This window comes from Arctopsyche grandis, chromosome 5, assembly GCF_051622035.1.
Source record: "Arctopsyche grandis isolate Sample6627 chromosome 5, ASM5162203v2, whole genome shotgun sequence".
NCBI lineage: Eukaryota > Metazoa > Arthropoda > Insecta > Trichoptera > Hydropsychidae > Arctopsyche > Arctopsyche grandis.
In genome coordinates this window covers 24,334,311-24,358,154 of record NC_135359.1, presented here as the reverse complement: position 1 = coordinate 24,358,154, position 23,844 = coordinate 24,334,311, and the positions used below count along the sequence as shown (strand labels likewise).

The 23,844-nt window shown below is 32.1% G+C and overlaps 2 protein-coding genes across 5 annotated transcripts; one reads left to right on the top strand and one right to left on the bottom strand.

Moving 5' to 3' along the window:
* Window positions 1-204: 204 nt before the first annotated feature.
* On the top strand, window positions 205-8,448 carry LOC143911649 (uncharacterized). Of its 2 annotated transcripts, none has more exons than XM_077430628.1 (8): window positions 205-343; window positions 2,503-2,618; window positions 2,693-4,249; window positions 4,330-4,549; window positions 5,169-5,509; window positions 5,581-5,708; window positions 5,791-5,903; window positions 5,975-8,448. In XM_077430628.1, the coding sequence occupies exons 1-8, from the start codon at window positions 335-337 to the stop codon at window positions 6,356-6,358; spliced, it is 2,868 nt and encodes a 955-aa protein (XP_077286754.1). In that variant the 5' UTR covers window positions 205-334; the 3' UTR covers window positions 6,359-8,448. The 2 variants fall into 2 exon arrangements, with proteins under 2 accessions (XP_077286754.1, XP_077286755.1); XM_077430629.1 differs by having other exon boundaries at window positions 214-343; window positions 4,333-4,549.
* An 8,460-nt stretch (window positions 8,449-16,908) lies between these two features.
* On the bottom strand, window positions 16,909-23,248 carry Rcd6 (Reduction in Cnn dots 6). Of its 3 annotated transcripts, none has more exons than XM_077430727.1 (7): window positions 23,061-23,248; window positions 19,476-19,728; window positions 18,838-18,981; window positions 18,261-18,356; window positions 18,045-18,187; window positions 17,819-17,958; window positions 16,909-17,743 (listed from the first exon to the last, which is right to left on the bottom strand). In XM_077430727.1, the coding sequence occupies exons 2-7, from the start codon at window positions 19,620-19,622 to the stop codon at window positions 17,241-17,243; spliced, it is 1,173 nt and encodes a 390-aa protein (XP_077286853.1). In that variant the 5' UTR covers window positions 19,623-19,728; window positions 23,061-23,248; the 3' UTR covers window positions 16,909-17,240. The 3 variants fall into 3 exon arrangements, with proteins under 3 accessions (XP_077286853.1, XP_077286852.1, XP_077286854.1); XM_077430726.1 differs by having other exon boundaries at window positions 22,890-23,188; XM_077430728.1 differs by lacking the exon at window positions 23,061-23,248 and adding an exon at window positions 22,767-23,038.
* Window positions 23,249-23,844: the final 596 nt, after the last annotated feature.

Below are 23,844 nucleotides of genomic sequence, written 5' to 3'. Positions count from 1 at the left end.
CAGACCTTTAGTCGTCGTTGTCACTGATGTGTACCATCGCAAATACACTTAGCTTAACGTGAATTTTTAATTGAAGAAATAGCAATTTTCAATTTGAAAATAAAGGAGAGAACGACATTGTGCAATTAAAAAATTACACGTGCAACATGTTGGTGCGCCAGCGATGGCCGCGGCGCGACCTACTTCGACCAACAAAGTCTGGGCGGGTGGCGCAGAGTAGTCAGGAGTGTCAGTCGCGGGCGAGCGGCGCCGCGGGGTCGACCTCGCCCGCTCCGCCCCGCACTCTCTGCCCACTTCGCCCTTCCCCGGCACTCGCTCGCTCCACCTCTCAGACATGGATCTGGTAAGTCTGCCCTCGCGCCCTCCCCTCCCCTGCCCTCCCCTTCGCACTCTACCCCATTCGCAGCCACCCCCACCCGCCCGCCACCCACTCGCGCCCACCCGTCCGCGGCAAACGCCCTTCACATCCCTCACACCCTCACCCTCACACCTCGACAACATGCAGACCCTCTCGATGGCCACGAGTCACTCTGTCACTGGTCACTGGTCACTGGTCACTGGTCAGGTGCCATTCGTGACACTTTCGCGCGCGTGTTTATACTTTGTGCAATTTGGCGTTTGACCGAATTACGTTTCACGCGCATATTCCAGCCGTCAATACGTATGCGTGTGACAGACAGGTCACTCTCTCCTCACTGGCCTATGTTCAGGTCTTCGTTTGTTCCCATTCCGAATATTGATAGGTGGAGCAGCTGGATTGACATTTTCACCGACGATGACCTGATTTTGATTGATGGGACCGATCGTTCATTCCATATTCAATGTATAATACCATGACAAATCTGTCATACGAAATTTCCGACATATTGTATGTATTACAGCCCACACTACTTTATTCATACACGAACTGACCAGGCTGGTTATAGTGAATGCAACAGAACATATTGACAAACGAACTAGTTTGTTCATGCACAAACTACCAAGCATGCTTCCACTGTATGCTTCCCCGAGTTACAATATTAGCCAAAACGGAAATCATAGCAATATGGCTTCCATAGGATTCTCATTTTAAATACTTAGCGCTTTAACATATCAAATGTTTGAAACGTCTGGTGAATCTATTTGAAGATAGCTTTTTGACTACTAGCCCCCAGGGCCGACGAGAGGAGGGGTAAAGTTCCAGGGCCTGACGACTCCAGGAGTCCCATGTCGGAACATTCGACTGACCAATATTGATATTTTATATTACTCTACATAAACAACATTTATTTAATGCTAAATGTTTAATATTTTTCAATATCCACGCATTCATTGTGTCCATGTGAAATCGTACTTCATATATCATACTTTCTTATTTAATTATTTTAAAAAATAACAACCAACATACATATAGTTCTAGTAAATTCTTCGTATATTAAAAATTTATTTATAAGATATTCTTTTAGTTTGTCATAGGGCCCAGAATTATTTTTCCAGGGCCCAGGATTCCATTAGGTGGCCCTATTAGCACCTAAATTAAAATCAATAGTGTGTGGTTCATATATATGCTAAACCTTGATGGTTCATTTCGAAGAGTTCTAGTTCAGCTCGTCATATACCTCATATCCTGAATAAACCAAAAATATGTACTATATAGAAGCTTTTTTGGTTGTGAAATAATATGGGATTTGAAGAGTCGATCTGAACGGCACTGAATCATCAAGAGTTGTCTAGCTAAGGCGGTTACTGACCTTTGAAAAGATAAGATATATAATATAAGAATATCCTCTGTAGTAATATTATTCAATCGGTACACTATTTATGCAAGCCTTTCAGAATGACTTCTTTCTTACTCAGTAAAAATTGATCGAAATCATTGATTTATTAAACGGCGTCACAGATACATACTGAAGTACTTGTATTGAGAAATTGATAGATTTATGTTTGGAAATAGAAAGGGCTTTATGAGTCGTCAGCATAATTTACCTCATTACAGTTTACTTGTCAGTAGGAAGGAGAAAATACGATTGATTTTTAACTTGTTTCATGATATGTTCTTTGTTCAAATACATTGTATACACATGTATGAATTTAAATCAATAAGTTACAATGTATTGGGATGCACATTTTGACATAGTGTTCAAATGGAAGATATTATTATTTATAATATATATTATAGATATGAAGCATAAATGCATGACCTCTGAATGTCCAGTATTATTTATGGATTAAGATAGTGCATATTTGTAGATTCTACATGATGCAATTACACTGCTAAATGAAACGAATCCAAGTGTCTAAATAATATCTAAGAAAATAAATAAATTATACATACGTCAATTATTAATTAGGTTATTTATGCAAAATTTATTGATGTATGATATGTAATTGTTAATAAATATTAATGGCAAACATATTTAAATTTAACGTTTGTTGTATTATGTAATTACAATCTAATTAAATTTTAGATCATTTGAAAAAATTCCAGTTTCATCGTCGAATAAAATTAATTTTCGTTTTCAGTTCAATCACAGTGAATTGGGGAATCTTATGAGAGATGAAAATCCTCTTGTACACGAATTAATCACGAAAATTCTAGATGAACCACCAGAAAAAGATTCTAAAGTAGTATTAAACTCGTAAGTTGCACTCAGTTCTGTTTATTTATTGTTTTCAATTTTAGATTGGTTATAAAACTGTTTTCGCCCTTCAGAATTCCAGAAAATACGAGGAATGCTAGTATGTCTGCTGTTAATTTTATGCCGTCGCAGTATTACCACTCGGTATCTGATATATCGAATTCGCATTCGTCTACTGCTTCTGATAATGCATTTTTACGAGGAATCGACTCTCCTCCGAATAACGGCTTTAATTGGAACCTAAAACCGCTATCGTCTGGACTGACAGATTATCGCACAAACTTAGATATGCCACCCAACAAACCCAACAACGTATTCCGAGATGACGGTAATAATATGACTGGCGTAAACTTCAATGAAAATAATCCTATTGATGACTATTCGTCTAATAATTATAACAACACTGTCTGCGATGATGACTTAAAGCTTTTGATGCTAGCGACGCAACACATCCGACTTAATAATACATGTGTAAGAAACGGTAAACTATCCGATGGTGATTTGTCTTCTTTGTATAACGGAAAGCATTTCGAATCGTATCCCAACTCTTCGAATATGAATCTCTTAAATTCGCCAAACCAAATGTTAAACGAATCAGAAATGCTACATAATATGAAGCAAAACGAATCGTCCGATTTTAACAGGAGTTTGATGATACCTCTAATCGATTTAACTGATCGAATTACAATGCCAATGGAAAATCATATGGATCCCTCGACTCTTCAGCATAATGCAAATTATATCTTGAACGGATCTTTCAACGAACCGAGAGATTGGAGTCTCAGGTATGATTCGTTGAATATCGAGATCGAGCCCGTAACTGAAATTGTACTCAGTTCGAATGTATTCGTGGACCAATTGAATAGTAATAACAGTCATCGGGGAAACATACCGAATTACTACAAAAACAAATTAGATAATAGTTTTCCGAATATGCCATCTTTATCGACCGAGCCTCCAATTTATAATAACGATAAGCATCGGTACCAAAGTGACGCTGGTAAAGTTGAGGCTTTACAAAACAACATGAAAACCAACAATGGCTCGCAATTTTGTACTGATAATTGTGCACAAATCATTCATCACAACTCTTATCCGCTTAACGCTCCGCACGCACATAGAATGAGCCGAAATGAATACTCTCCCAAGGAAAACTACAGCGAAAAGAACTATCTTCCGAATTCACCTAGAGATATGAACGGGTTTAAAATTAATCAAATGAACTTTCCACCACCTATGCCGCCAAACGTGAAGAAGAATATACCATTTTTCGATTACAGTGGAAAATTTATGAAGAATGAGCATTACTATAATGCACAAAACGCAGACATGACTACTGGAAATCGAAACATGGAATATGCAAACTACATATCGCAAAGTCAAAACAATAATCATTATTCATCACCGATCGACACCGTGTATAATTACAAGAAAATGTGTGACGGTTTGAATTACGGTTTCAACGGTGGAAATGTTCCTCATTCGGTACATTTAGATGAGAGCAGAGTGAATAATTTGGGTATTCCACCGATGAACATGCCTCCTTTGGGTTTACCACCGCACCCTATTTTGGGAGGCTTCTTTCAATCTCCGCTGGATTCGTTCTCACCGGGAAATATTCGTAATGCAAGGTGAACGCCTATTTTTCACATCTATAATGTATGGACTGTATTGTTTTCAAAACTTGACCTTTAGCTTACCCTCGTTGCAGAAGATCTCATGCATCTTCAATACTACATGTCAGGCTGGAGGTTTGCTACGAGCAGTGGCGGCAATTAGAGCGAGAAAGGAAGAAGACGGAAGCTGAACTGGCTCGTTCCTTTCCGGGACGCATGGTTTCATCTGTCAATAACATACCTGTGCCTAGATTGCCTCTCTATCCGACTAGAGTCGATCGTCTCACTGTTGATATGTTGAGAGAGCATACCAAGGTGTGTTTTTTTTCTTGTATAATTTTTAATGGGTATGATTTAACTACATTGAGAAAAATATTCTGTATCTTAAAAAAATGTTTGTGCGTTTTCGGTGCATTAAACAATTTCGTATTGTGCATCAAATAAAATATTTTGGCATTATAAAGTGACCATTAAAAAATAGAATAATTAGGATGGATACAAAAAGTGGCAACATTGTAGTCTTCCGCTATTGACAACTGTCAACTGTTAATTAAAAGTGTTTACTTTTGTTTCTCACTAGTGAAATGTTATCTTAAATAAATAAAACCAACCCTAACTTAACCTAACCATAAATAAATAAAACCTAAACAAACGTTAGTTCGTATTTTGGTATTCGATATAGTTCTTCTATCATTTTAATGCACATTTCATCCACTTTTTAAGTAGCAAATATTTTTTTCAATGATCAAAGCAAACTTTCTAATGCAATCTGTATATATAATTTTTTTGTAATGTACAGAAACTTATTTAATGTACAAAAAAATATATAATTGCTTTTTGATTGCTCATTTTTTTTTTATAAAATGGACGTTTAAATTGTTCCCATTTTTAATATGTTAATATTATAAAAATCAAGTTTATTTTTAATATGCAGGTGGTGACATTGGTAAGAAAAATGGAAGCACTTAGAGCTAGTACTAAAAAACCAGTGAATAGAAACGAAGAGAATGACAATAAGAAAGAATCAAATAACGAAATTGAACAAAACAAAAGTCAAAATTCAGATAATATTCTTGTAACTAAAATTTTGAAAAATGATAATCGCACTTTAAATTCAAACAATAAGGAAGCATCAGTGGAAATTAAATGCCCTGTTACCGTTCTTAAAAGGGGTGAAGTTTTAGCTTCCGTTAACGACAATAGTAAAGTGGATTCTAAATTGGAAATTCCGACACCGACTGCAGCTATTATTGACGATAAAAAAATAGAAGAACTGTAAGTTTTAATTAAATACTTAAATTCTTTAACTTGATAAGAGTTTCATGATAAACAATTTATCCTTTTAGAATTACGGAAATAAATGTCGGAACTTATCCAGAAATCGAAGAAGCCATGGTAGCTTGGCGGTCCGCTATAGCTCAAGTACAAAGCGTTCGCTGGCGAGAAGTTCTTAATTCAAAGGAAGACGAAATTCGTAATTATTTTCAACTCATAGAATCAAAGCTAACTTAACAAAAATTCTTTATTCAATCTAAATATATACTCTTTTTTTTCAGTTATTAGATCCTTAGGCGAAAGTGTAAAGCATTTATCCGCTTGTGCTAAAAAAGCTCGTTTTGCTATGTGGTGTGATTTGACTCTTACAGTTGCAATAGCGTCAAATACTACAGTTAGTATAATCATTAATTCTATGTAAACATTACTTATATACGTATTATTTTATTGTTCTTATGATTACAGCTACCCAAACAAAGCGCTACCAATTCTCAAAAGGTTGAATTAGCAAAAATGCAAACCGAAACGCTAAAACATCCGACTAAAGATAATGCTCATCTTGCCAAAAAACCGGTATCTGAAGTTTCCTCTCCCGTTTCCATTCCTACATCTTCAACAACTTCGCCAAGAAATGTAGAAGCATTCAAACCCAACAATATGGGCTTTCATAGAAATCAAAGGCAGCACATTTTCGGCGGAAAGAATAACGCACCGCCTTTCAATACGAATATGATGAACAAATCTGAAATAATGAATGGAGGAGGTATCTTGAGTCACGGAAGAAATTATAACAAATTGCCCAATCAAGTGAATCACAATAACAACTATGTCGCTACGTCTATCAAGTAATAAGTATAAATGTATCTGTCTTGATAAAAATTTTCGATGTATAATATATGCAATGTATGTAGTCGTGTTCTGCATTTCTTTTAGTCATTGCATAAGTATTTCAATTGAAAGAATATTTATTAAATCATATAGAAAATTTGTGTCTAAATGTTACCTTGTTATTAAAAGTCCATGACTGATGTTTTGTGTAAACCCATTCAGATATGTGATATGAAATATGTTTTACTCGTAAATGTTGTCACTTAGGCTTATAAAAATTATCAATGTATGCATATATATACATATTATATGTATATATATTGCTTGAGCAAAGGTTTCAAGATCGAAGCTGTTTTGCTGCTATTTTTGTCTATAGAATAAGCGTTTTATTATAACTATCCTTGGTCCGGATTATATGAGTGTATCTACGATTTCAATAAAAAAAAAAAGAAAATATTAGTCTCGCTAGTAGCATTAAAAATAAGGTTCTGTGAATGTTACACATCTATATGATAGTTAAAGTGGACCTGCGTAACTCGTTACATTTTTTTTAAAAATGATAACTCTATATTATATTATATTGTGTGGGGAGTTTGAGATGTCAGATAGTGCATATTTTATATGTGCCGAGTATTTAACATATTATTCAAGACTGAAAAAAAATCTGCTTAAAATCCAAGTAAAATAAAGTTAGTTTTTTGTAAGATCCACAAATATATCTAGTAAATATTTTTTGTTAAACAAAATTAATAAATTGTATGCTTTATATAAAGGACAAATTCCAATTTAATCACATGGAATATGGAGAAAAATATATTGGCATTGTAAAGGCATTAGATTGAAACTGACATAGTATGTGTCTTATATTATCACTAAATATTTAAATTTTTATAATTGACTAATGATTTTACACTTAAATGCTTATTGGAACAAACACAAAATATTTTAATTCATTAAATAACGTTACAGTTCGTTTTATCGCATATATGTTTATTAAACTTGCTGTTTTGTTTCTAGTGACCTCGTATGTTATGTGAATGTTTAGTATTGATCTATTTGCCTTTATGATATTGAGGGAAAATGTTGCCAATACTGTGTGATATTAATGAATAAAATATCTAGCCAAGATGGATGTGACATCTGATTGTTAATGTTATTTGTGTGTGCTATTTAAATGAATTTAGATAAATAAATATGAAAGTTCAACTTCTGCAGTGAGTGTGCTATAGGATAGAAAGATGTTTATATTTAATGTATGAAATATTCATATCTTTGTAATGCGTCTGATTATAAAGACTCTTGTCTCATAGAAGAATAAAAAGACCAAAATCTTGAAAATTAGCCAAATTGTTAGTAACAAAGAAATTTTAGTAGTGAATTCTCTAGTTTATTGTATCGTCTGATTTATTCCCAAAGTCCAAAAAAAAAGTTAACAAAACTATGTGGTCACACTTTGAATAAAAAAAATATTTGTTAATAGAATTAAGCCTCTCATCCATGGTTGTATAAGATTATGTATTTTAAGTTGTTATTTATTTTTTTATCAATAATATTTTTATATTGATAGTTACAGTTGCCCGTGTGCATACCACTCTGATATTGAATATTAACAGTTTTCTTTGTCTACATACATATATGTGTGTGTGTTTTCTTTATGAATATTTACTGTTCTCTCAAATCATTTGTGAATCGATTTTCAGTTTATAGTATTTTACCATGAAATAATAACTGTTAGACGTAAAATATTCATTAGCCTCGTCACATTCAATCAAATGTGTAGAGAAGCTTCTATGTGTATCTCATGTACACGTTCATGAGTTTGTGAATATGCATGTATACTGTGGTGTTTGCACCGTTTTCAACAGATCAATGTTACATACATTTAAATATTATATATGTATGTTTAAAGTATAGTAAAAAAAAGATATGATATTATAACACTAAGTGTATGTATGTAACTAGACGATTTTACCTTTCAGTTGAAGGTTTTTTTTTTTTTTTTTAATATACCTACTTATTGTTTCAGTTTTTTCACATAACATTTGAAGGATGTAGTATGTTCATTCAGTAGAGCTTCACAAAACAACGAATATCTTAATATGTATTTTGATAATACCAAAATAAATAAAAAAAATCACGCAAGAGCTCCGAGCCGTCCTTGCGAATTCAGAAGGATATCTTTCACTATTTTTAATTGGTCGCTAAGACTCGAGTAATACATATGATATATTGTGCTAGAGAAGTCATTGAATATACATATATACATATGTGAATGTATGTGCATGAATACATATGTATAATATATTTTTTTTATATTTGTAAGGAATTGCTAAATTTAATGAGGAAAAATATTGGGTACTTTTAATTTAGTGCTCTCTTATGAAATAATAATAAATTTGTAAGGAATTGACCAATTATCGGTTAATGTCATTTTCATCAATTTCGAAATAGTTTCCACTGTCATTTTGTCATTAAAAAAAATATAACTTCGTTTTTTACATTTTCAATTCATTTTTCACAATATTTTAAGAGTGTTGTGGTAAGAAGTGCGTAAATTCTCTATATTACTGAAAGTCTTTTTATGAAATTAATATTGCCTTGTATATGACTATTTTTTGTATGTAATTACATTTAAAAAGGTAATTTTATAAATGCATTATCTCTCCCTGTATACCACATTACTATCAATCAGCTAATTCTCATTACATGCATTGGTCCATCGTAAAGTATGATAAAGAAAAATGTTTATTTAGTATATTTTAAGGAAATGTATTTCAAGTGTACTTCCCAAACCGTCCTTCTGAACTCTTATCATATTTGTTAAACACCCGTTTTGTTAATTCTCATTGTTACCTCATTTATTTTTTGTTTATTTAGATACAATATTATATATGCTTTTCATTATATGAGACATTGAGCTGATGAAAAATGACAATTTAGATCCTATTTATAACTATTTCTGAATGTAACTGATAATATTTTAACAATGGCTATTTAACTGGCTATGTGTATTATAATATTCAACTCACAGGATATAAACGCAAATTTGAATCTCATTCTCTCAAAATATATATGTATATTTAACAATTCACATTCATTTGAATTGGTACCTGAATGAATATCAATAATATTTAAAGAATTTTTAAGGAATATTTGCATTCGAGTGATACGTCTGTTGAATATAATTTCAATTTAGTTTTATTTATGTAATCGTAATGACCGTTGGTCGGCAACCTTTTACATAAAGTAAATGTAGGTCTTAAATTGACCAAAACATGCTTAGACAAATAAACTGTTGCTTACCTCTGGTGTTGACTATCCAGTAGAATTTAACCGTGGCGTCATTTAAGGCAGAATTTCCCAACAAATGCTGTGCGTAATATTGATACATGAAATTTCTTGATTTTTTGTTAATATTGCATTTTACAAAGTTTTTATTTGTCACTTATGTAAGAATCTTTCTATTTTTTTTTTTCTTTTCTTAACCAGTGCACAATTTTGAATTGTAATAAGTTTTTATTATATTGTCGAATAGAACGGCGAATCATTGTTTTAGTTTTTTATGTGCAAAATATTGGGAAGCTTTGATATTAAGGTATAAAGATTGACGGTTGAGTTTATGTGATAAACTTTATAGTATAAAAAAAGGATTAATATTTCATTGAGACTGATATGAACGTGATGTAGAGTTGAGATGGCGCTACGATTGAATTTTTCTGTATTCTGTGTGCGTGTGTACGTTTTATTTTCTCAATTTGTTGTTGGCTTTAATTGCATTTAAGAAATATCTATTTGTTAATGTTCCAGAATTGTTATGTTCCAATTTTTTGTTGTGTATTTATTAACCGCATGATGTTCGCTGTATTTAACATATGACTAATTGAACCACATGTTTCCGTTATGTATGTATATGGATAAATTTAGCCAATTTTATTTTATATTTTTTAATGTATTTTGTGAAATTTCATATTATTTGCTCGTATCAATTTATAATTTGTTTATATATGACATGCCTAAGGCTCGAAGTGTGGCATTTCACCTCTTCTTTGTGCACTGATTATACTATACTATTCTTTTTACAATAGACGTTACAAAAACACAAAACTGCACACTCTTCATAGTTTCTATTGTTTCAAATGCATATATATTATATATAAATAATTTTTTTCTGACAATATTGTTATATTTAAAAACGTTTTTAAACTTTTTTTTTGTATTATGTGGTCAGATAGAAGTGGATTATATTTGATTGAAAGCAAATGTGTCAAATTAAACGTAAATCTGTACGATCTGACTCGAATGAAAATTTTAGTTAATTTTTAGCATATCACCGTGTGGACACTAATTTTACTGTCTATTTTAATGTAAAGCTGTTACGTATTAATGTATGCAAATTGAATTTTAAATGTCCATTAATTAATGTCAATTGTGTGTTTCTTGACTCTTTAGGTTTCAGATTTGAACATAAATCTATAAATTTAATCTCTATCTTTACCAGTCGATGTACGTAATTGTAATTATAATCATTGTGAAACGATATATGTACATGTATATGCAATCTGTCTATTTATTATTGACGAGACTTGCTAAATTAAAATCAAATTATATATCTAATATATATAAATTTATCATTTGCCAACTTAATCTACAATTATACATATGCGTATGTGTATTTTATTCATAATTGCTAACAATAATACTGTCGCTTCATCTTTTTCTTTTGGAAAGTTAGAATATAAATGTCAATCTTTATTGGCTTACGGTGTGTATTATAATATTAAACAGGAAAATTTAATAATATATTCACGTACTTAAATGTGTGTATGCATGTTAAAAATATATATGTGTATATATATATATATATATACACACACACATATATATGTGTGTGTATAAAAAGTTCAGTATTTTTACTGCAGGTGCTTTAACCCTTTAGAGTTACGATTATCAACCTTATTGGCCGAATTATTAGCAACAGCGGTTTGGACAATATCTATGGAAAAAATCCACCATTTTGTGTATGACCTTTCATACGTGTCGTGTTTAAATTTTCAGATATCCCTCTTCAAAGACAAAGTGTCTTTTTTATCATAAATGCAGTTTGACTTTGTTCAAACGTGTCTCATCTTTAAAGAAAAATCTTGACTACACGACACATTGTTTGTATCCATCGGCTTGATTTATAAATTTGTCGTCTTATAACGGTCTTACTCCTTTTAAAACATTTCTGCCGATGATTGATTTTCGACCATAATAAGGTTCGCTATCGTATATAATCATATATAAGTGGTTTACATATACATATATAATATATAATAACCGCTGACCACTAAAGGGTTAAATAAATGTATTTATTTGTATGTCAGAAATGTTGAATACAAAGCATTTTTGTCTATTAGTGTTCCTGTATCTTGGATACATCACTTCTTGTCTCTAATTTAAGAATACATATATAAAACAAATTCTTATGTCATACAAAATATGAATATATCACGAAATACCTGTTGGGCCATTTAATAATATTACTGTTTTGTTTTTTTTTTCATTATGGTATGTTGCATTTTTTAATTTATTGATAAAAATATTTTTTAATCTTGTTTTGAAATTATTGAATATTATAGTTGTGATTATTGATAATTTAGTATTTGAATTAATAATTATGTAGTGTTGCAGAATTGAGGCAACTTGCATACGTGCTAAAAGGATATGCGTTAAACACCATTAGGTAATCATATATTATTAATACATATTTCGTGTGTCCTTCACTACCCAATAATTATAGGTGTAATAAATAATTATTTTTCCCTATATATATATATATATACTAAAATGTAGTGTTTTCAGTTTTCCATGTTTAGTTTTTGTGCAATTTGAACAATGTTCATATACATAGGTGTGGTTGATATTCCTTTGAATATATACAATGCTCTATTTGGGTACAAAAAAAAAATGATAGTTCAACGTATGACTAACAATATTTTTCTGTTTTATTAAAATAAGAATTACTCTCGGTAAATGGTAGCTAACATTTTATTAACAATTATTGATGCATATTTATTTATTTATTTTATTATTGTATTAATTTATCCGGCGAATTAAAACGTTAATTCAGGTGTGCCCGATTATTTTACAATTGTCGAAGAATTCAAACAGCATAATAAATGTGTTTTTTTATTTATAGTTTATTTTACAAATACATATGTATTCGGCACATGTAGATTAATATATAATTTAACCTTTTCGCTAATTAAATGAATATATACGTAGATGTAGTATTTTGTCAACTTATAATTGCATTTTTAGAATAATTTATAGTATTCTGCTTCGAGAAGTAATAGTACACATTAAATCATCATTTATAGTATTGTCATCTTTCTCTTTCTGATTAATAAAGATGATGTGCAAAAATAATGACAAATACTTCTGCATTTTACATATTTTTTAGTACAAATAGGCATTTTATCTTCAATGAAACGATGAATAGTAGAACACATCTAAATGTTGATGATGAGTTGACGGAATGTAGAGTTTCATTGAAACAACTATGAAAGCTGTTGTTTACTCTAATGGGCTGGCACTGTATTAAACGAATTCGTATAATTTTTTGTTTAAAATGCTTGTTATATTCAAAGAAATATGTTTGGGACCACCGATTAATGGAATGTTGAAAATCTTAGTGGTTTAATAAATTATAGACAATGTGAAACTGTGATAAACCCTGCAAAATTTTGAACGGGTGAGATCTAACCCTATTAAAGGTCTTTATAGAACAATATATCTATATATATATAAATGATAAAGCACGCTTTATTTGTGAAATAAAATACTTTATGGATCTTTTCAAATTACTATATTAATTGTAGGGTGGATGAGTGAATAATTTATTTACGAGCAACAAAAATATACTTACTACATATATACATATAATGTTTACACCTCGCTTAGGCCTATTATTTATTCGCTTTTGAAATTTCGTAAATGTCAAATCTTCTTTGTACGTATAATGTTCATCGAAGAGTCAACAACAAACAAATGGTAGATAAGATTCGAGAGCAACGGTGTTTATTCTCGCGGAAAGTTCTTATACCTTCGTGGTGTAGCTATTGGACGACTAGAGTTTGTGTTGCATCGATATCTGAAATGATCTTGATTCTGCCAGTTGATTTATACAATGCACTGAATAATTACGAAATTATATATGCCACTGAAAAGAAACTACTAAAATATGTAATTTATTTAATTAAAAAAAAAAAATGAGAATATATTAAGAGATTAGTTTTAATAAGTGATGAGTAATTTTTTTTTTAATTTGATATAAAGAAAAATAATAAATATTTGTGATAATGTGTGGATTATTGATTCAGAATTAATCTTAAAAAGAATTAAGTGGTGTGGGATTTAATCGTGGGTGGAGTACGCGGCGCACATTGTTGCTTGTATCTAGTTTACGCGAGGCAATTAACGTACATGTGATTCGTCCGGCGGTTGGATTTTCGAATTCTCTATGTATTATTAACAATGTGGGTCGTCAGCTCTGCCTTGCAGTGCTTTAAAATATCATTCGTAATGGCTAATTCGAGTATTTATGTATATTCACATCAACATATTTTTTAAATCTTCATATTCATGAATAATAAAGTTTGTATAAATTTTCTAACTTTTTTATATTTATTATTATTATTGTGTAAGGATTGACGAACCCCAGTGTAAGAATTTGACTTTCTCGTACATGTATAATTTTGCTAAGGGATTAAATAATAGCACTAACTTGTATTTAATTTGTCGTAAATGTCAGTGGTTTTCAAATAAAATGTAAAAATTGGGAATCGAATTATAGATTCGTTGTCTTCCTAGTTGACATGAATATCTTTTTAAATATTTCGATCTCCCAGTCAGTACACAGAATTAATTGTATTGAAAATCATTGAAACCAATAGGTTCCTTTCAATGTCTCTATGTGTAGAATTGAATGTTAGACTGTATATTTTCACAAACTTACTTAAACAGGTTTACTAAAATACAAAGTTTCATTGGTGTAATGCATTTATATATGATTGAATGCATATCGTCGCACAGTGTTTTTGTCACTAATATAAATATTATATTATACTTCCGTGTCTACAAGCACATAACAATACATAATTGGGTTAAATTAAACTTAATAATGAATTAAATAAACCTCCAATCGTGTATTAATTGTAATTGGAACACGTCAGTGCAGTAATTCAATTCTGAAGAGTATTTCACACGGATGTCTTTTCAGAAAGAGATGTTCGTAATGCACTAAGTGAAAATTCAATTAATTGATAGTCATAAAGGGTGCAATTAGAGCTTTGAATTGTATTTATTTACTAGTCTTCTTAAACGTTGACAATTAATAGTCATTATATTAATTCTATAGATTTGTAAAAGATATTTTTTCATATCTAATGATAAATATTGACAGATTATTAACTTTTATTTATCAAACAATCAATGTGTATTCTTGAGGAACTAATGTTTTCAACAAAGTTGATGTTAATTCTTATTTTATTTTATGCTAAAAGTGATATATACTATTGTAGGAGAAGAAATAATTGTTTTTCAAAATTTAATAAATGCAAAATGTTATTCCTAATGGCTATAGTTTTTCTTTTTTTTTACATTTTAATCACAAATTCCAATCATCCTCACCTGTTTCATGTCCCATCTACATACAGTTACCTGACAACTCGTTCACAGATTTTCTGTTCACCGATCACAGACGGTCTGTGAAAGAGATGGCTGCATACGTAATGGCATAGTAAACGAGATCTTGGTGAACAGACGGGGTGGGAAAGAGATGGCCGTATACGTAATGCCTGGAGCACATCCTCGGTTTACGGAAAATCTGTGAACGAGTTGTCGTGTCACCCCCATCTACATATGTATATTCCAGGACTGTGGAGTCGGGAGTCGTAGCATTTCAAGTGGAATCGTCATGGTCGTAGCGAGCTACAGGAGGAGAAAACAAAACACGATTCCTCAGGTCCCTGAAATTACTTGGTGTATAGAACTTTGTGTACTAACCCAATTAATAGCTTAAAAAAATGCTTTCCCAGAAACATGACTCCAATGAGTTGAAGACTAATGGCCCTAATAGGAAAGCACTAGGATATAGCCGAGGATAATAACCATACAATTTCATATAAAGATATCTGAGGCACCGTTTTTTGATTCTCTCAATCAATGAATGAGTCATTTATTTTTTACATACATATGTACCTCCTTTTAGTTTCACTTACGATTACAATTCAGGAAAAAATTTGCCTCTTATCCGATCGTTTTCATATTTTGCCATATTGCTCATTTTAGTCATCAATATAAGTAAATGTATCCTCCGCCATTACGATGGAGAAAAAAAATCGTTTTAGACACGTTTGAAATTTGAATTTCTGAAAAATGGCTGACGTTTATCCAGTTTTTAGTTTTAAACATAGATGGTGGTAGTAAATAAAATTATTGGTATTTTTATTCAAAATAATAATTACATAGATATATACCAGCAGCATAGCTCGGTCGTTAAGCTTCTGCTTAGCGTCGAGAGGCGCCGGGTTCGATCCCAGGGCTGGGCCTCGAATTAAAATAAATTTTTCAGAGTATGCTGTTGGTTAGACCTGGATTTGTGACTTTAGGTTGATCGTTTCCTATCAGAGTTTGCCAATTTTCTCTGATTTCATTGTTGAAACGGTCCCGGAAAAAAATTGGCTAAAAATCCCTCCTATACAATATGTCACCTATAATTTGTAATTAATTAATGTGCAATAAATAAGTTTGTATACAAATTGATAGATGTCTCATTGATTTGCGAGTTTTTCAGTGTCTCGCAACTCAGTGACTGATATAAAAAAATGCTGCATTGTAATTGTAATTTGTAATTGGCCAGGAAGGCGCATTGGGGTTTACCTGTAAGGCTTTCCTGGTATATATGTAAAATAAATAAATAAATACCAGGAAGGCCTGACGGGTAGAACCTAAGGGCCGGGCCGCACCATGCGACTTGCGAGCGACTTGGTTGAGGGCGACCAGACCAATGCATGCAGATAGATGGGACATGCCACACCCGTCAACTTGTTTGTCGCACACATTTCCATACATTTTTTCGTGTCGCGCAATTAGACGGCCGACAAAGTTGCACGGTGCGGCCCGGCCCTAATGCGCCTTCCTAGACAGTTAATTACAAACATTGCAGTATTTTTACTACATAAATCACTGTATTTCGAGAGGCTAAAGAACACGAAATTAACAATTAATTAATTAATACATTGAGACATCTATGGATTTAGACTTGTACATACATTTTTACATAAATCAAATTCAGATGTGTATTTGTGACAGCGGCTATAATGTTTTTTGCCCATTTAAGGAACCATTTCAACAATGAAAATCAGATAAATTGACAAACTCTGATAGGAAACAAACGAGTCACAAATATCCAAGTCTAACCAAGCAGTATTAAAGATTAGCACGGGATCGAACCCCGTGAGTAATTTTTCTTCCATATAATGGAAGAAAATTCTAGAATAAAAAAATTATAGGAATAAAAAGACCAACTACACTCAAAATGGTAACCTTATTTATTAGTTATAATATATTTCAAGGTATTGGTAGATTTACAAGTCTTTGGTACACACACACAACACATGTATAATAATTTCAAATTCGTTGATTCAGTAATAAATATACGTATTAATATTTTAAATCTGACACGTAAACAACAATTATTTTCACAAGAGCGTCCCTTCAAAGTAAAATCGTCGCAATCCATTTCGCACACATAACAATTCTTCCAACCCTGACATGGAAATCACACTTGTACATACATGGCTCCATAATTTCCCCCGTCGACCTTTCACGTCTAGCACTTTCAACCCAAAAGGTGTTCTCACAAAGCAACATCTCTATATTTTGTAAGATCGTCCGATTCGTTCCCCATGGAAGTTTTACTGGAACCGTACTTACTGTCGATGTGTTGTCGTCTATAAATTAAACTCTCAGGCCCGCACATCATCGGTCCGTACAAATCATAGTCTCTCGGCACGTACATATTAAACGGTGCATGCTTCAGATCATCGAACGACCGTCCTGCAGGTAATAAGTTGTTCCCGTACGACGTATACATATTTTTGCGATTGACTTCGGACAATTGCTGGAGCTCCAGAAGAGAACCGGTACGCCTCGGTAAATTTTTCCTGCAACGCCTGTCCAAACTCCTAGTATAGTGCGGGAAAACGTAGTTTGGCGGAAGATTCTCTATCATTGGTTGGGTAAAAACAGGTACTTGTTCTAAACCTGGATGCCAATATTTAGACATTTTTCCTGAAAAGTCCACGGGTGCTTTTTGTATAAATTCATCCCTCAAATCTGGCATGGAGTGTGCAAATTTACCTATAAAAATAATCGTAAACATCTAATCAAATCTCTGAGTAAGTGAATATGCAAATAATACAATCAATATCATACTTTGTTCTCCGATCATGCCGTAATTAGTGTAAGCATATAAAGTTGTAGAATCTACTACGTCTGATCCTGGTACGAATGAGCTTGCATTAAATTCACTTTCTGTCAAGGTTTGTTGTAAATTATTCACTATTTGAGAAGTTCTGCAATTATAATAGAAATATTCTTGTCATGCTTTGCATGAAAATTGAACAGTTACAAATTATTAAATAAAATATTGTTTAGTTACCCTTCCAGTGCTTGTTTTATTCTTTGCGATTCTATCAGTTTGGTTGCATAATAAGACTGTATGATAACCACTCCGACTACTATCGCAAGCAGTCTTATAAGGTAAAATATTAATTCTGTCATTCCATATATCGACTGCAGACCCTGTAAATGCCAATTAAAATCATTTTTCTTATTGAAATTAAATATATAAGCGATTCAAAACATTATTACTTACCCAATGACCTATACTCATGTAAAATACAAATGCACATTCCGGTATTAACAAAAGTATCACTGCTATTAACCAGCCTAGTATGCACTGCAGATTATTCTGAAAAGTAATTGTTTAGATTATTGCTAAGAGCATAGTCTCATCGTAAGAAATACACATTTCTAAATTAGATTTAGTCATATACATATAAAGGATCCAATTTAAAACTTCATGACTCTTTTTTGCTAGCAATGAACAGCATAAGCTTATAATATATAGGTTTTTCATTAAAAATTTACCTTTTTTCATTTAAAATTGACCATTTTTCATTCCAAATTGACCCTTTTTCATTTCAAATTGACATTGATGTCAATCAATGTCAATTTGAAATGAAAAAGGGTAAATTTTAAATGAAAAGGGGTTCATTTTAAATGAAAAACGGTCAATTTTAAATGAAAAAGGGTCAATTTGGAATGAAAAACCTATACTGTTGTACAAAAGATTCATAAAGTTGTAATGATTCACAATTTTCTTTTTTCAAGAATTCAAATATGTATGTACGTCCAAACAAAATATTTTTAATCGTTACAAATTATCTTACTGTTGCTAATCCATGTATTAAAACAGCAGTGGATGCCATAATTGCAAAATAACAAATAGCTAAGAGATACGCCGGAGCCGGAAGTCCAATGTCCGATTCCAAAATCCAGAGCAACTCATAGGCAAATGCTATGGTATAGGATATCTAAAATATAAATGGAACAATGTCACTATTATTGAAATATTAAATATAAAGTCAATTGTTAAACAGGTCTTCATATTTCAAATCATAAGCTACAATCAACATTATAGAGAAATGCTATATGTAGTTGTATTATATATAATAGTTGCTTGAAAGCAACCGTTAGTTCTGTTTTATACTAGTTGTAAAGACTTGAATTAATTCAAACATAAAGGTCCTTGCCCGATCAGTTTAAGAAGCTAACGGGCGAGACTTCCTGTCGCACAAAGCCAAGTACACAATTGCCGTGAAACGGTCCTAGAATTGGTACACCGCCAATCAGTCAGTATTTTTTTTTTACACAACAAGCAATGTTGACATTTTTAATTGACAGCCTCACCCATTTTTCTGTACATTCTTGTGCATCTACCAACGAGACTAACCCAAGGCGAAAATTTATGAAATTCTTGCTAAGTATAAATAAAAAAGATGAAGTCATGAAAAATTAAAGTATTTACCAGAACGTAGACAGCTACGACTCCAGATGCCACAAAGACGCTGCAGCAAAATATCCTTTTAACGGCTGGTTTCATCGGTTTCATTTTGAAATTTTGATACCATTCACCGCAGTCTATTTTGGAGCATGTTTTTCGCAATTTTTGCATTGGAAAAGTGCCAATTTAATTGTAAACGATTTTGTTTCTTTTTTGTTTAATTAATCGTTTGTATAACGTGATCGTGCACAAGTAAGATTAAACAGCATGACTGAATCTGAAAAGTGCAAAATGAAAAAAAAAATCATTACCATTCTGTTTAATATAAATAACACATTAATAAACTGAAGACTATCAATAAGTATGTTATAATATTCCTAAAATTAAGAAAAATACTGGGCAATAACATTACATAACTTGCGGAATGTCATGGGAAAGTCATTATTGTGCAATGAATAAAACGGGTGGGAAAAAAATAACAATAACATTCACATACAAATATCAGATACATACTCGTATGTGCCGAAAATTCTATTTTTTTATATTATAATATCACACTTTTGGCATTTCTTGGCTGAATGTATTCTATCTATGTATATAGTTTAGTCTGTCGTATTCAATTTTAAGTGTCGAATTATTCTATCAGACAGTAATCGGTTAATAAAGTTCTACATATGAATCTCTTCGCCACATTTGCATATTTGTATCACCGTTAGAAATCCAGAAGTGCAGGTAAATTTATACAAGCTGCACGGTTTGTTTAGATAAACCAAAAAATAGATTTTATATTGCGCATTACATATAAGTAAACGTACAGATCAAATAAACAGTCTCAATTTTTGTTTAAACACCATGGAATGTAAAAACCTGAAGGTCAACCGAGCAGGATGCTCCTCAAAATAGTTTTTCAACCTGACGACAGTAATAATCATCGTGGAAACATTCGTATTTTTTTTATTCCGACAATGTCTTTCTATTGTGTTTTAATAGCGGTCAATAATTAATTACAACGGTGCTTTATCGATTATCATTAAACGATTTCCAATCAAATCATCCGAGTCGTGATCGTCGCCATGCATCGATGAAAATGTTAGTTATGATAAAAATGATATTATGCACACCTTTCACTCGAATTGAAATCAACCATAATTATACAAACGTATCGATTTTTAACTTTCATACATTTTATTCAAACGAGTCATCTCGTTTGATTTAAATTGTATACACACTCCAAGCAGGAAAAATTTAAATAATTTACAAATATCGGATAAATTTACAAACACGCAATAACCAGTTCAACTAAAAGCAGTTAAATTTATCAAACTTCGTTGATTAAACCGTTGAAATGTTTTGAACGAATTATATTATACATATGTAGTTGCAAAATTATTTTAATTTGACTCTCTATGTATTTATCTGTATAAATTACAGAATGCAATGTTTCTATTTAACTATTTTATACACACTCGTATATATGCAAGTACATATAATTCGTATGTGTATTTAAATATTTTTTACATATAAAATTGGTTGTGGCTATTTGCAGGTACTATATCTACGACAGGCGCAAAGCCTTCTGCGCATGCGTGTGAACTTATAATCCGATTATAATTTCTTACATTTAATGTATGCTAGACTTGTTTAATCAATCGTTCATTATACATGAGGCAAATAGATTTCGTTATTATAATAGATGTATATCATGTAGCTAGTTCGCGGCTTGTTCTTGTATGTAGGTATTATACGTTGTAAATGATAATAATTTTCTAACAATTAATAATATTAACTAATTTGGATTATATTTTTTACTCTACGTCGCTTTACGAGTTCGAACTGAATTTTAAGAGGTTTAAAACAAAGTTTTAACAGTAGACACGCTGACAGTGACAGTTCACGCGCATGCGCAGAAGGCTTTGCGCTTGTGGCAGATACAGTACCTGCAAATAGCCAATAATTCGCAGATACGGTACCTGCAAATAGCCACAACCTATAAAATTAGGACGAACTTTTGCAGTCAAGCATTTTTTACCGGGATTTTTTAAAATTATGTATAATAATAAGAAAATCTTTTTCGAATTTATACATGAATAGTTCCAAATAAAATACCAAAATATGTATATGCATATTTATATTATACATACATTCATTTTACTGTTGTTTGTTATGAGAAATTTTTAGGACACTACTATGGAGTTGTCGAAATTTAATTAAAAAACCTGTTTCTGAAGCAAATCCAGTCACTTCAAGCAAACTAATTTATAAAATAATACTATGACATCAAACTTAATATTTAATCATGCTAATGTATGTATTTAGTAATAAAGTTATTATTTATTTTAATTTTTAATTTGTATAAAACTTTAACAAACATAATCAAAACGTAAAAATGTATATAAAGAATTTACTATGGCAAATTAAAAAATTAATTTTTGTCCTTTCTGTCAAGTCTATAGTCAGCTTTGGGTACAAAATCTTCTGCATATTTGGCAATAAATTCTTTAGAATATTTGCATAACAAAATTTCCTCACATTTTAGTAAAAATAATAGTGGAAGAAAAATCGAACAAGAGTAAACTACCACCTCCGGTTGAGGGATGCTTACCAAATTTTATACATAACTTGTTATTACGCTTAAACTTCTAGATATGAAACTTCAGTTCAATAAACCAAAAGGTTTCTGAGAAAAACATAAAAAAACCTCGATTCTCTAGAGTAAAAGTACTACTTCCGGTTCAGATAAAAATATTTAAAAAATATAAGGTTATAAAAATTATTATTTCTGTTACATATAAAAAATATTTAATCCGATTCAGTTAGCGGTTTGGGAGATAATTGAATTCTAAAATTAAAAAAAGAGGACATCTATAAGGGGAGGTACCATTTCCGGTCAACTTAAAAAATTGAAAAAAATTTACGTCGTGTCGATAAGAATTTCAGTAACCGATACTAAGTTTCGGTTCGATAGGACTAACGGTGTTCAAAAAATCCCCAAAATACATTGACACACACACACACATTTTTTCTAGATCATAAAAACGTGATCAGTAATCGATTCTGAGTTCGAATCAGTCAAAATCTGGAGTTCGAATTTTCGCATGATCACAAAACTTCATCTATTGTTACTACGTACATAGTAAAAAAACATTATACTGTCGAAACAATCTTCAAACTAATTTCTAATACAATACAACATTTTTTATACACAAAAAATTCACATACTAAAGTTAAACATATGTATTTATGGTACTAATTTTTTAAGATGAACTTTAGAATGAATCTGATTTGACACGATCATATAAAACCACTATCACTCACAAACTGCACAGAGACGTCAATCCGGTTAGCCATAGCACGCACAATAAGGTACACCTCAACAAGTCACCTTCGACTACGTTCACCTGTGCGCTGACCCCAACACAAACAAACAAACACACACACCTCTATGGAGAAGATCCCGAAAGCACTTCGTCTGTTGGTAGGAAAACTTTGGTATCAATCGATACGATGATTGGGTAAATGGTCAACAGGTGTTACATGGCCAAGAGCCAGCCTGCGCGTCGAACCTCCTCATGAGGTCACCGGTGACTGGTGACGGAGCCATTGAGTTACCTCATCGTCGTTGCCGAGTGGGAGAAAACCCACTCCTACGTCCAAGTTGCGAAACCTCCTCTTCGAGAGACTGAGGATTGCCGGATGGGTGTCTGTCGACTGACGAAAAGGTGCCCATCCCGGTATCTGCCGCACCCTACGCCCAACGAGGAAAACTCGAGGAAATTGCATCACGGATTTGTCTCAATATTGTCAACAATGCTTGTCAAATATGGCTAAGGACTGCTTAGGTATTCTTGTCGTATGCTGTCTGCTATTGTTTATTGTTCAGTATTTTAATTTAAAACCGAATGACTGTCGCATTGCCAAAAATACAGATATCTTTGGAAAAAATGTTTGACAAAGCTTAAAGCACATGTCTTTTAGTGTTACATATATCGCGTCTTTAGAACATAGTGGTGATTTAGTCCTCGATTTCATCAAATTAAGTTATTATCAAATTGAGCTTCGTTCTTAATTTCTTTCCCAATCTACCATTCGAAATTTTAACAAACGAACTTGCATATAACTGGAGTACAATTAGGGCCGGGCCGCGCCGTGCAACTTTGCCGACTAGTCGCGCGACACGAAAAAATGTATGGAAATGTGTGCGACAAACAAGTTGACGGGTGTGGCATGTCCCATCTACCTGCATGCATTGGTCTGGTCGCCCTCAACCAAGTTGTTCGCGAGTTGCACGGTGCGGCCCGGCCCTTAGGGGCCCCAATCGAATATTCGAATATTCGATTGCCCCTTTTTTTAAATTAATCGGATATTATTCGTTTTTTTTATTGAATAATTTTCA

Coding starts and splice junctions, on each gene's coding strand:
- LOC143911649 (XM_077430628.1), top strand. Junction 2,619..2,692: donor TCTAAAGTAGTATTAAACTC/GTAAGTTGCACT, acceptor TTCGCCCTTCAG/AATTCCAGAAAATACGAGGA. Junction 5,904..5,974: donor CAATAGCGTCAAATACTACA/GTTAGTATAATC, acceptor TTATGATTACAG/CTACCCAAACAAAGCGCTAC.
- Rcd6 (XM_077430727.1), bottom strand. CDS start 19,622: ATGCAAAAATTGCGAAAAACATGCTCCAAAATAGACTGCGGTGAATGG. Junction 18,188..18,260: donor ACATGAGTATAGGTCATTGG/GTAAGTAATAAT, acceptor TGGCATTTACAG/GGTCTGCAGTCGATATATGG. Junction 17,959..18,044: donor ATAAAACAAGCACTGGAAGG/GTAACTAAACAA, acceptor TTATAATTGCAG/AACTTCTCAAATAGTGAATA.